Source organism: Schistosoma haematobium, chromosome 3 (genome assembly GCF_000699445.3).
Source record: "Schistosoma haematobium chromosome 3, whole genome shotgun sequence".
Classification (NCBI taxonomy): Eukaryota; Metazoa; Platyhelminthes; class Trematoda; order Strigeidida; family Schistosomatidae; genus Schistosoma; species Schistosoma haematobium.
The window spans coordinates 17168955-17183963 of record NC_067198.1 but is presented as its reverse complement, the minus strand read 5'-3'; the positions used below and the strand labels follow the sequence as shown (position 1 = coordinate 17183963).

Genomic DNA, 15009 nt, shown 5'->3' with positions numbered 1-15009 from the left:
CTCCCGATGGAACATAGGCCGCTGACCAGCATTCTTCAACCCACTCTATCCTGGGCCTTCCTTTCCAGTTCTATCCAACTTCTGTTCATTTTTCACATGTCTGTCTCCATTTCTCAGCATAATGTGTTCTTCGGTCTCCCTCTTCTCCCATGGCCTTGAGGATTTCAAGTGAGGGCTTATCTTATGAAACAGTTCGGTGCTTTCCTCAATGTGTTTCCTATCCACTTCCAGAGCTTCTTCCTGATTTCTTCCTCCTCTGAGATTTGGTTTCTTCTCTCCCACAGTAGGTTGTTGCTGATAGTGTCTGGTCAACGGATCCGAAGTATTTTGCGTAGACAGCTGTTGATAAACACTTGTATCTTCTGAATGATGGCTTTCGTAGTTCTCCAGGTTTCCTCTATCTATCTCGACATTTGTATTAAAAATCCTGGCCTTGGTGTTGGTTGAAATTTGTCTTGAGTTCGAGATGTTCCTCAGTTGTAAATATGCTGCTCTTGTTTTTCAGATCCGCGCCTTCACATCTGCATCAGATCCACCGTGTTCATCAATGATGCCACCCAGATATGTTAAGATTTTTACATTTTCCAAATCTCCGTAGAAAACTAACTCGCTAAAAAACGCTAACCACTTAAACAAAAATCTACAAAATACATGAAGTGTTTCTTTTTTTATTAAAAAGAGCAAATGTATTTTGTTCTTCAAGCTACTTACTACAAGTAAAGACATAAATAAAAACACGAGCATTTGTAACTAAGTTATGAAGCTGTTTATCATCATTTAATATACAACTTTCATTTTTGGATAACGTGATGAATGGCCATTGTTTGGAGTTTGACATAAATTTTGAATAAAGAGCAACTACATATATGCTTCAGTTAAATAATTACGTCTTATCACTTCATACTATTTGAGATCATTACCAAAGACATTTGAAGAGATGAATTTTCAAAAAATGTGGTCCCAGTGAGTCAGTTGTTCATACGAGAAAATAATGAGTAAACCTACTGAAATATATAAAACCTCGATAGGAAAAGTGAATACCCTACATTTCCCAGTGAAATGTTCATTTCAAATGATTGGTATTTAACTGGTTTATTTGTCAACACCTAATAAGCTGGAAAATAAATATTATTTTCAATCGGCTCCGTTTAACCAATGTGATGCTAGTTACTAATTACCAGTGTCATTTTAAACTGTATACAACACTGATATATGAACAGGTAATTTCAGATGGTTGAAAATAATTTACAGAACACATTAAAACTAAATTACATGCAACTTGACATTCATCAACAAGGCATATTTGGTATCTGATATTACATAGTTCCAGAACTTGTCACTCAACGCTACAAATGAATGCAGTCCTAGTAACTAGAAACATTTCAGTAATTTAGACTTTTAGTTAATTGAGTATTAGCAGCAGATACTGTGATAAATAAGAAAAACACTGACAATTGAACTTATGAAATACCAATCTTCCAGTTAGTTATATTTTAGACAAGATATATTTGTGTTTATTTTGTGTCAAAGATTTTGTTAATAAGCTCTCAATTCTGTCATATAGAACGACTCGTTTTAACTGACCCACTATTCGGCTTTTTAATATCCGCTCACTGTGAACATTTTGTGATGATAATTCGGGTTTGCGAGCAATTGATCGCAATCAACAAAATTCACACATCTGTTAAAATGAGTGGCGATCAAGGCCAAGAGTTAACACATCAATTTTAATTGATTAGTTGGGATCGTCTCCTCAATTCTAAAGAATCTGGTTCATTAAAACTCCGACTAATGAGGAAAAGATTTCAAAACGATGAAATTCTGTATTCCAATCACATGCTAATAAGAAACCGATGAAACTGATCAATTTATGACAAAATCAGGAACGGTTGGACGATGACTGACGAAGCCAAGCACGTTTGTTAATAGCAGATTTTCGGAACCGCTGCATATAGTGCAGTGGGAAGACCTGTTTTCTATACTCGTTCAGCAAGATAGCGTTTAAAAATAAACTCTTAATCGTTCATTTGGGTAAATGATTAAAATGAAAAGAATCTCATCACAAGAAAGTTGCATTTTTGAAGCAAACTGCAATTTTACTATCCTTCAGATACTCCAAAAAAGGAGTCAAGTCGCAAATCACTAACCTTTTGGCACAAACTGTTCAGAGCTGAATTTTGTCACTAGCTGATATCAACTGAAGACATAACAATAAATGAAGGGCTGAAAGACAGCTGTTTCGTCTTGGTTTAGTATTTCCCAGCAGTACCTATATGCGTGTTAAATCATCGAGCTTCAGGCTATTCGGTGAACGGAAATCCAACAGTTCATATATGTAATCACATCAACCCTTGATTTTTATTGTTTCTGAAGAATGGGCTACAACGTACACATACCTTTCGTAAGTTCTAATTCTTTTCTTTGCTTACAAAATATTATACAATTGGCCGATTAATACTTCATGAATTTTTGAAGAGTAGACATTTTTAGAACTTCTCTTTAATTACAAACTAATAATCGTGAAGATAATATGAGATGATGATTACTGAAATTATATCAAAATTCTCAAATATTCGTGAGAAAAAAGTGTGGTTAAAAAATAGTAATTTTCTGTTGAATTTAATATGTTTACAACGTCTTTTAATATTTCTTGTGATGGTTTTACGGTAGTCATGCTAACTGATGATCAATACTGAGATAAATGTCTGACTTCCTAGTAAGACCTTTAAATTGCAGAAATTCAGTCACTTCTAGCGTAAGACGTGGACATCAGATGATTGTTACGTTGTATCATGAGTTCATTGAAGTAAGAAATGTGAACCATTGGATTCTGATTCAATGATATAGATGGAACGACAACAGTACGAGACTCTGACATTTCATGTCCTACCTCCGTTATGCCTATACGCACAACGTCGTGAAGAGTTGTGTTTTTTCAAAAAGACTATTCAACTCACTTGTAAATAAGCTCTCCTTTTTAACCATTCATGTAGAATTAAGTTTATTCTTCTACTTTAAGCAAAACCTAATCTACCTTCTTGAGAATTTTTCTGTTTACGTTATTATTAGTTCTAATAAGAACGCTTAATTAATAGTTATGATCGTGTTATATGTCTAAATAATAAAAAAATCCCAAAGCGTATTCAAACTTATTGTATTTTATGTACTTATATTCTGATTATTAATATAACTAAAAATGTTGTCGTGCTAAACTTATGACTGGAGAAAGGTCATTGACTATCTTTGCTAATAAGTGCATGACTAAATTTTTATTTCTTAATATCAAGTAATATAGATTTCATAAAGTAGCGAATTAACTTCCTGTCATCAATCATTTTTAACATAAAATTACTTTCTTCTCAGGACTCGGTTATAATTTAAAATTTAACATTATTATTATGAATGTTAGTGAACTTTAATAACAATAACAGAAATAGTCATTTCAATGGATAGATGAATTTCCAATCTCTTCTACTTTGAAAAGTATATTTTCTTGTTTTGTATCAAAAGGTCAAAATATTTCTATGTAGAAATAAATGTTTGATTTGTCTGTTCATATATTTTCATTACAAATCAGATACTTGAAGGTCTAATACTTCATCACTATCTAACATGAAAGTGTTTTCATTCACTTGGCATTGTTTGGCTTGTATCTTCCCATTGAGGTTTAAGACTGCAATTGATCAGTCTGCTATTAGCACAGGTGCATATTGTGCGTATGCCTCGATATTACCTTAACAGACTGATCAATTGCAGTCTTAAACCTCAATGGGACGATACAAGCCAAACAATACCAAGTGAATTTAAAATTCACCCCATCGCAAAAGCAAGTGGCTATCAGGACTCAGTAGCTGAGTGGATAACGCGATGGTGTTTGAAGCGAATGGTACTGGGTTCGAGTCCCAGAGTGGACATTAACTCTGAGACGCAGGCACATCCAGCTGACGAGTCCAAAATAGGACGAAACGCGCGTCCTGGATTCCACTGCTAGCCACCATCCATGATGAGACTGTTTTGTTTTAAACCAGTTGTTAAGATATTATGAATTTCCCGAAAAATAGATTCAGTTATAGATAGCATTTATTGACAAAATATGATCAAAATCTTGAAAACACTAATGTTTAACATGATTACTGCCTTCTGACCCTTAACCACCTAAAGTTAAATATAGTATATCACAATCGTTGATCATTCGACCAATAGGTGGATTATAAATTGATGGGTAAAACTCAGTCGGGGACTAGATGATATTAGATTGCTTGATTTTCTGGAATCAATTACTTTCAGTGTTTTTGTAATAAACAAAACCAATTCTTTTAAAATACACATTAGTTTGAAGCTATTTTATCATTTCTCAAGACATGAATTCTTTATCGTATTACATGACTTCACCTATGTAGACCATACACAAAGTCATTTTAGGGGTTCATCTGAATATTGCAAATTATTTGATAAATAACATAGATACCATAATAGAGACACTATCCAATCAGATAGTTGTTAGTGGAACTCTTAGTTTATATATTCATTCAAAACATAAGCTCTTGGTTCATAGTACTAATTACTAGTTTTAGAATTAACTTGAACAGTGACTGATATGTTATTTTTATTTGAGAATGATATTACACTTTTAAATCTGATGCTACTAAAAAACAAAATTATTTTCCAATATACTAGTGACTTCTGATGGTTAAAAAAACTTTCATTTGGTTATAGATTTATTTCATAATAGATTGGTGCAAGAAGCAATGAGTTTTTTAATTGAATCTCAAAAGGAAAAGTGATATAAATTTATCGTGACTTTGAAGTGTGTATATATAGAGCTTCCATTTTTCCACTTTCTTATTCGTATTCCATGCAACTAGTACCAAAAAACTAGACAAACAGAACTGGTGTCATCTGAGATCCAGTAATATAACCAATTCATTGATCTGTAACTTAAAATTTCCTAAAGCATTACGATATTTAGTTAAAACGGTAACAGAGTATCAATAGGATTGCATGTATTATAATTTATTGGGGTAAATTTAGGTAAAACACAAAATTATAAGTGACGAATGGGTGAGTAGATGTATGGCTTTACCTTGTTGACTGACTTTGGTTAGATGATCATCGAAAACCAGGATGTTCTGGACAGATCTTCATTTTTATGTGAGACTATTCAGTGACATACATACACGAATAAACCAACAGTCCAACCCATAGTCTTCATTGATCCTATTAAGCACTTAGCCCTTTGATCACTCTCTTAAGATCCAAGAGTCAGTCAATTCTTGACATTGTGCGACCATCATTTATTGATATTAGTAATATTTGTCTCACCCCCGACATATTTAAATTTTATTCTTCACGGTTTCCAACTAGAACTCAGAGAATTACCTTTCATAGTAGGTCATCATTAATCACGTCGTGATTCCTTAGTATAATGGATTCTGAGTATTTTCACAACCAAGAAAAACTTACCCCAGAAAGGGAAATAGAACTGAGAGAAATTATGGGAATAACGAAATGCTCTGAAAAATAAATTTAAAAAGTTAAGTAAACCACATAACATGTAAAAGTCACTATATCTATAATAAAATTGTCCATATTACAGAAATACATTAGTTGGAGGACCAGTAAAAGCCAAGAAGGACTACATATCTGTTGTGGTCATTTCTAGAGCTTCTCAGAATTGATCAAACCCAAATTTTCAAGTAACAGTGTCATTAAGAATGATGGCGAATTTGTCATTTTCAACAAAAACGTATTTTTCTCTAACTTCTTGAACACACTTCCAGCTTTACCAATAATTTTTATAACCAATAAAATCCTAAAGTGATCAGATGATCAAAGCTTTACGAGGATGAAAGGAAATGTACATTCGTTCCATTGATCTCTTCTTGGTTCAGTAAAAAGTAAAAAAATACTTAAATATTTTCAAGGATTGGAAAAGTATGTGTCAGTGACAAAAAGAACAGATTTAGTTTTCAACTTGTTGAATACTTACAATGGTTTCAGATTGTCACCAAAAGAACATACCACATAACAAGAGAAAACTGCGAGATGAAGTAGTCTTAACCAGACTGCCATTTCAATGTGGTCGATTTGCAGAAGCGATATTTGTAAACCAACAATCAGTTAATATGATTGAAATATTGTGTGAGTAGAACAAATACCCAATCTCTATGCTTACATTTTCAGTCTGTGATTTCCTCTCTATCTTGTTATTCTGTTAAAGAGAGGAAGAACAAAGATTGGTACAGAATAGTATGAGTTCATTTTATTTCGTTAGGTTTGCATCAGCTGCTTACAACCTAAAATATTCATATTATTCTGCATCAATCTTTGTTCTTGCTCTCTTTAAGATAATAAAGGGAACTTGTTATTGTGATTTGCCTTTCTTAAATTTCACAGATGGATTATTTATATCGAACTGCACAAGAATTGAAAAGTGATGAAAAAAAGTGTTTAATTGATCCTTTATTGAACGGTTTCGATTCATTGGTCTACCTTGCCTTCTATCTACGTCCAATAAAGTTTTCATTTAAGTTTATTTACTTTATAGACCTACTGCCTATCAGATAACGAGTGTTTATTAATGGGTTTTTATTACACAAAATGAATTTATTTTTCATTTGGTATTTATACTACTTTATAATATTATGTAACAATATAAGGCAGTTATCATACTTTTTCATCCGCTAAAATATTTTAGATGTGATCAAAACATATTAAAATAATTAGACAGATTTAATCAGTAAATTAAAAAAAACAATCTTTGTGGGAATCCAGCAGGCAGATATTTGCTTGTATAGAGATAATGAATTTTGACTACATTTGCAAATGATATTTATCATTATTCATATCTTATATATATAGTAATGATAATAAAACAGACTACTGATTATTTCGATACTACTGATACTTATGCTTTACATAATTCCATGGTCAAATGTTTACTATAGAAAAAAACGGATTCTTCATGAAACCCAGATCTCTGTGATACGCTTACTGTGAAGATGATCACTGTAACGATAATTTGAATCAAAATACGACAGCTTTTTACTCTGTTAAACCCGACTACTTCAAAAGACGATAGTTACACTGAAGATCAAATAAACTGAGTGAATTAGTAAGTATAAAATGTAAAAAAACTCAATACTGAAAATCAACAAACAAAAATCACATTAATACAATAGGTGGATTTTAAAAATGACCTTTTTCAAGTTTGTAGTGTTCACTCGAACAGCGGCATGCTGTAAAAATGTCGAGTTAGACATTTTTATAACTGTTGAAGTACTGTTCACTTTCAGACGGCCAGAACACTCCATTTATTCAGTTTAAAGGGTTCACTTAATGAACGATTTGTTAAACGTGACGTCCAGGAAGGAGTTCAATATCATTACGTATCATTCAAAATATTTGTCTATTTATTATTCTAATCGAAACCAATTAAACTTAAATAACATGTTCAAGTACAGCCAAGCAATGTATCCGATGTTGAAATCCAATCGATCAAATTGTATTTGAATTAATCCAAATTACACCACGTTGGAGTATTTTTTATTTGATGCTAGGTGGTTGAAGGCATGGGAAGGGAACCCAGGCTGCGCGTTAATTGTGAGTACATCTCGCATACAAATATCAGCTATTTAAACCAGGATTTAAAGTATTTAATAATTTTTCACTATTGATAATTCGTAAAACCTTGTAATTTAGCAACAGTTATCTCATCAAAAAAACTTCGATGTCGTTTGATTGTTTAAGAAATAAGTTTACTGTTAAAAATTGAGAAATAAACCACTAGTTTTGCTGTGAATAAGACGAAGACTAAAAAGGGACATACAAATAAACAAAAATCTAGAAACATCAAAGTGATAGTCTTACAAAAAGAATAATAAATTAATGACAACCAAGTTGGTCATTACAGTATTCTGTTACATTTAAAATAATGGAGTTCATTTTGTGTACATGTATTGTCTGGCGAAATTCTTTTGACGAATTTCCTTAATTTTGGCATTGATTTGTTTGTAGTCATCTTCACGTACATCAGTGAATGTTTTCTGAGTAATATCATCTGAATTTACGAAATGCATTTTAATAACATTGTTATCCCTAGGCTCTGAAAATAAATTAAACCACACATGATTATTTAACCAATCAATCGGATTTTCTAACGTCTGTTGATTACCATTAGTAGGAAAGGTAATTTTAGTAGTTGAAGCATTACGGGCTCTCTGACATGCAGCACATTTGTTTTCATTAATTATTCTTCGTAAGTTCTTTAGTAAAGACAGTTCACATTCTTTAGAATTCGCAACTTTTACCAAATCAATATATTTTGGTGTGAGACGATGAATTAATGGACCGATTTGTTCATTAACTTGACTGAGGAATCGATTATGTACAATAGTTTGATACCACATTGGATATATAGACCATTTACCGTTTGTTCTTTGACACAATGCCCAGTCACTTAAATTCAAATAAACGAAAATTAATATATCATTCCACGAATGCTTAGTATGATTTGACTGATAATGAACTAGTGCACGTGTCATGTAAAATTCTGATTGAAATGGTGCTAAACGAATACAGCGATCTAAATAATTTATTGCCTTTGACCAGTCACTTTGTTTAATTCTACTTTTACTTAACTGGTAACAAGCTAAACAGATTCTTCCATTGATTGAATTAATACTTTCGGGAATTTTCATCACATTGTTATCACAAATGCAATGATTAGAATCGGTCAATAGTTTACTAATTATTGACTTTGCGTTTTCATATTCTTCAAGTGATTTTTCATAATTATTCAGAAAATATTGACAGTCAGCAGATAAAATCAATAATCTATAATTTTTAGGATCCACTTCCAAGAGTTGACGAGTTAATTCATTTGATTCTTGGTATTTCTCTTGTTTTAATAGTCTTATTGCATAAGAGCTCATTGTAAGAAATAATTGATTTCTCCCTAATTGGTACAGATCAGCTGAGTTCGTATTTTACATCAGACTTTATTAAAAATTCATACCATTAATAAATAATTATCATTACTCAAGCGTATGTAACAAAGACTAAAACTGAAGTTACTAAGGCGAACAATGAAATGTACTGGATATAACAGCATTAAGTTACGTTTAAAATCCTATACAGTAAGCATAGATAAAGAAACTGCTACATGTTAAATACTATTTTAAAGTTAGAACACACACACCTACGAGGTAAATATAATTTCGAGGTCAAGATAGGATCTCCCATTAGTATTTCCTCTGGAATTTCCATATTTTCACTTTCCAAATTATTTATACATCTTGTTATCAAATCCACATAGTCATCATTACGTTTCATTGATTCATAAACTTGTAAAGCACCCATCAATGTTACCAATGTTCCTGGTGTGATAGATGAGTTAGTAATTAAATCTTTCATCTGAGCATATTGATCAATGAAGCTTCTGCCTAACTCATATTGTTTCAGGGCTTCTTCCAATTTTCCTTCATCTTTTAAATCCTTTCCATGAACTATGTGAAGCTGACCAGTCATCAATAAAGCATTTTCATATTCTATACGATCCAAACTTACAGACATGATGGATGGTGACTCCAAAGCAGCGTTTGTTAAATCTCGATTGACTGACATAGTGTCTAGTGTATTTGACCCTAAAGATATGGCCAAGTGTAGGTCGCTTATTGCATGCTGATAAGCTAATAGCTTATGTAAATTGAATAATTAAGAAAGCGAAAACAAAACAAAAATGGCAGAAAACGCTGGTTTTTAAACAATTTTAATAATACATATGGCATTAAATGTATCAAGATAGCTGATAGCTTGATATATTTTCAATCCTGTAGGCAGTGTTGCTTTAACAAGGTCATAGAAACCCTACACAGATGACTTCTAATTGGTTGAGAGCCAAACAAATCCAATTAACAGCACAGGAAAAAACAAAGCTCGTTGTGTGACAACACTTCTTGCGAAATACAATTGATTTTCCTGTTTATGGGCATCAGAATCAAAAACCCAAAATTGTGACTTAAATTCTGTGCGGTACAAAGTTATTGCACTTAAAAAGAATAATAACAATGCTATAATAGTTTGTTTCAGTAACATAGATTATCCAATTGATTTATTGTAAACAACCTCTGGATTCTACATGATCTTTTATTTTAAAATGTAGACAACGTCTTTACGTAAGACCATAAGTACCAGCTGCTTGTAAATCGAAATATACTATGTGGAAACTGACGGAAAATGACAGTTCAAATTATCGTTTAGGCGTTAATCTCAATATAAATGTCAGAATATTTAAATCAAATTCAGAAGAAGAACTGTCAAATAAACAACTCCTGTTTTATTATTTTTTTATGTTCAGTAGTATTCTACCAAGTTTATTCTACAATTTGTTATGCGGATATTGAAAGGACTAATGAAGTATACCTATAGCTCACATGTCTCATAATAGAAGCATTCAAAATGTATTGTATATAACAGCGTTTAACTGCCTTATTAAAGACAATATTTATTATTATTGTCATACTGGCGATCTAGTATGTAGAAGAAAAAGAGTAGGAGGCCATCATTAATATTCTCTATGCTTAAAAAATGGGGGCGATTGACGGAAATGCCTGAGAATTGTAAACATCCATCAACACTTTGAAAATATGGTAACAGCTTCACTTAAAAACTTGCTTTTTATTTTAATTAATGACCTGAACCACACAAGCTTGTCGTAAACTTTGCTTTGCCCCTCTAGAGTAGTTAAAGCTCATTTCGGTTAAAGTTCTGCTCGTGATCCGCGTAGGTGTTTACAGAAACTTTTGTTTCTTTGCCACCTGATGATATCAGAAATGTATTAGTGTTGCTTTGCAATGGATTTTGATGGACATTATACCATTAAGTTTAGGCACTGATTATCACTGGTTCTGTATACTGTACACTGAGAAGGATATAGCCATACAAAAGATTGCAGATCTGTCGTTTAGCTAAAAGCGTTCACTGAAGGAACACTGGGGATTCTGGCGACGACAGTGAAAATTATGCTAGTGAGGTGAACACGCACACGAGGACATACAACATATTGTTATCTGGGAATATATATATCATTATTACAAACTCAGTAAATATTTCAACTACAAGATAATTGAAATCATTAAAGACGAAACCATGGAGGAAGAAGGATCAATTTTATATCGAATGAACACATAATCTATTTTATTTGAACGACATGATACAACTTTCACCGAGTCAAAGAGAAATGGATCCAAAAGGTCCGTACCAGATCTCGTCCGTTCTGAAATGAAACCACAAAGTAAGCGGATTGGCTTATGACTTTATTCCCACGACATACATAAGACCCCTAGAAATTGGTATTTGATGGTCGTTCTGAGCTTTCGATTTAGACTTTCATCACATGTTCATAAACTACCAATGTTTGTCTCTTATTACTCATTAAATCTTACTACATCAATAACATATTTTAAATCTTATATATGTGATGGATACAATACCGTTAAATACAATTCTAAATCACAAAGACTTCTATAAAAATATTTGTATACTCTTCTTTATTTCCGTTTTACTTTTTTCTTCAGTGTCACTTACGTGCACTTTCAGACATGACAGGACCTTTTAAATGTGGTGAATATTACCCAAAGGTTAGTGAAAATTGTGATCACTCGTATTTGTGATGAAACTTGGAATGGTTTCCTCATGACGTTTGTAGCGATAAATAAATCCCCAAAACAAATAGCTCTGTAAGTTTTTGACATTGGATGCTGACCACATTGGTTTTAATGGACTCACCTAGCTGAAGGCGCTCGGTCATGCATCCTCACCATATTACGAGTGGAAACGCCGTACTCAACATCTACTGCAATCGCTAGCCAGATTAGATCAGACGATTCTCGATATATTGATAGCCTGTCAAATATATCTTCGAACCTCTTCACTTCTGTCTTTTGATTTCACTTGGTGGGTACGTTTCATACTAGGTGTTACCAGGTAAAGCGTTGTCGAACCCCGAATACCTGTGGCCTCTCCAATCATTTCATCATGGTATACGGGGATCGCAGGCATGATACCTTAGATCTTTTACTTAGTCTTTTAGGTAACTTGAGTTACATAAAATTATGACTTCATCAACAACAGTTAAGTACATACATTATTGTCCTGTTCGAAGCAATGTTTATTGTTGTTATTATGCTGGCAAGTTCTTATTTAAATGAAAATGACCAGGAGGCCACTACTAACATTCTCTGTGCTTAGGAAGTGCTAGTGATTGACGGAAACGCTTTTACATTGTGAAAGTGCGATAACACACTGAAAAGCAGATAACAGCCCCACTCAAAATCTTTGATTGTAGGAGTTTAACATGTCTTTTATTTTGATTGAAGAACTGGTTTACACATTCATTTCGTAAATTAACTCTTTTTTCTTTACTTCATACACTCAAAACATGTTTCGATTAAAGTTGTTTCTCTGATTCATGTGGCAGTTTACTGAGCCTTTAGTTTCTTCGTCTATTGCTTATATCAGAACTAAATTATTGTTGTTTTGCAGTGGATGTTGATGAATCTTAAACCATTCAGTGTAGGCAACATAATCGTCTCTTTATTCTTATCCAAGAGTGCGCTGTGATTAATGCGGAAAATGATTACACAAAATATACATCAAAGTAACACACAAGGCGGAAGAACGATCGTATAACGTTGATTATCATCGGTTTTGTATACTGTATTTTTCGAGAAAGCTTTGGCCGGTACAAAAGATTATAGACCTGTAGTATGCCTAAAAACATTCACAGGAAGAATGCTGGGGATTCTAGCGACGACAGTAAAAAGCATGCTAGCGCGGTAAACGCACACATCAGAACATATAACTGACTGTTATCTGGGAATATATATATCATTAATATTCCAAGCTTAATAAATATTCCAAGTGGAAGAAAGTTGGAATCATCAACGACGAAATAATATCTATACGACAAGCTTAACATAGGAAGAAGGGGAGTACTGAGCATCTTAATTTGCATTAGTCCCATATCAGTCCCATTATAAACCTGTAAAGAGGCACAAAAAAGACGAAATCATACAGGATGAAGGATCAGTTTTACATAACGTGGAAGCGAAATCTGTCTTACCTGAACGACATGATACAAATGTCACTGAATCAAAGAGTCGCAGATCCGAAATTTCCGTGCCAGATCCGGTGCATTCTGAAATGAAACCACAAAGTAAGCCGGTTTGTTTATAACTTTATTCCCAGCACTTATATGAAACGCACACAAACTGATATTTGACGATCTTTCTTAGCTCTTGATTTAAACTCTCATCGCACATTCCTGAATCCCTACTGCCTAATTTCTTATTCTACCAATAAATCTTACCACAACAATAACATTTTAAATCCAATATATGTAATATACATAACACCGTTTAATATTATCCTTCATCACAAACACTTAATCAAATTATATATACACCCTTCGCTGTTTCTGTTTTTATCTTCTTTCAATGTCATCGTAGTATATTTTTAAACACGACAGAACGTGTTTAAATATAGTGAATATTATCTAAACGTTGTTGAACATTGTGATTATTTGCATTTGTGATGAAACTCGGAATGGTTTAATCAAAACTCTCATGTAAGCATAAATTATTTGTGAATAAACATAATATTAACATGAAGAAAGTGTTAAGGTTGCAAAATTAACGGTATGTGGTGTGTTAACTAATGGCGTTTATCAGCACTTCATAAATTCCAGTCTGCTTTTGTCAGTCGTTCTACTGCCACATTGATCAGTGAATTCTCATGTTGTTGAACAGTACAATTTTCCAACAAATGAAGCTCTGTTATCTCAGAGGCTTTTAGCGATTTATACACCCTCTAAATTGTGTGATGTTCTATTCCTATATTGTGAAGCACAATGCTGACAGCAAGTAGCATAAAATTCAGCGTATTTCGGCACCATTTTGATATTCTTTTGTGGCTTATAGTAAGTTCTCGACTGTGGTCTTGCCTTCTTTCTGATCATAAGGTACCAGTCTTGTCTACTTATGAAAATGGGCTTTCTGTTAACCTTCACTGGAGACTGCGTATCATGAATTATTGGTTCGGTGACAGCTGTATTAAGCCATCTAGACAATATGGGTCTTTTGTCCATTTTATGTCGAAGTGATCCTTCATCCTGAATGGTTTCGTCTCCAATGTGCTTCCTTTCAGATTGTTAACGTGACTGAAATGCGACTTATATCAATTAAAAAGATCAGTCCTCCTCTTCATTCAGTGTTAGGCCTGTTGTACAGACATCAACAAGTGAGACTCAGCAAACAGTTACCTGAACACGAATATTTCATCATTACATTTAAGAAAATAGTGGATTCAGTGCCTTTAGGAAATACTAGAGTAAATGGATATGCTTGCGTCGACCTCAAGTTTATTACATCTGAAATTATAAGTCAAGGTACAATCACTTCCAAGAATCCGTAGCGTAAATCGTCTCTGTACTGATCCCAACCTTAATTTATTCTTTACACGCACACCATTAAGAATAAACTTGCAGTATTTTAGAAGTGGTCGGACGCGAATATTTTACATTAAAATATATGACTCATTGTTATAAATGTTTCTAGTTTTGCTATCTATAAGACACAGAAACTTAGAGGTCTGTTTTAATACTTTTCTGTGAACGATAAATCTTAGGATTACCCAAATCCTAAGTCTGCGACTGCATGTAACTTAGACAACACCTCACGATTCATGGTAAAATCTAAGTTGATTTATGTATTAACGAAGCATATCTATCCACATTAGGCTGTGTTAAGCTCCAGCTGCCATTTTAAGTATCACTATGCCACCTTGTTCTGACAGAGAAGGGGTTCTACAAGGAAGTTAATTTGAAGTATTTGGTGTCGGTGGGTGAGAAAGGAATCAAATAAAGCAAGCAGAGGGTTTGGAACAGCGTAAGATGCAATTCTACCTATAAGACGTTGGTGGTCAGCCATGTTGGAGGCTTTACAAATGCGC

General features: G+C 33.2%; 1 protein-coding gene across 1 annotated transcript; it reads right to left on the bottom strand.

Moving 5' to 3' along the window:
- Positions 1-7039: 7039 nt before the first annotated feature.
- Positions 7040-13787, bottom strand: MS3_00000063 (uncharacterized protein). Its single transcript, XM_051207986.1, has 3 exons — positions 13124-13787; positions 9200-9978; positions 7040-8457 (listed from the first exon to the last, which is right to left on the bottom strand). Exons 2-3 carry the CDS (start codon positions 9622-9624, stop codon positions 7941-7943), a joined length of 942 nt encoding a protein of 313 aa, XP_051069112.1. The 5' UTR covers positions 9625-9978; positions 13124-13787; the 3' UTR covers positions 7040-7940.
- Between the last annotated feature and the right edge of the window lie 1222 nt (positions 13788-15009).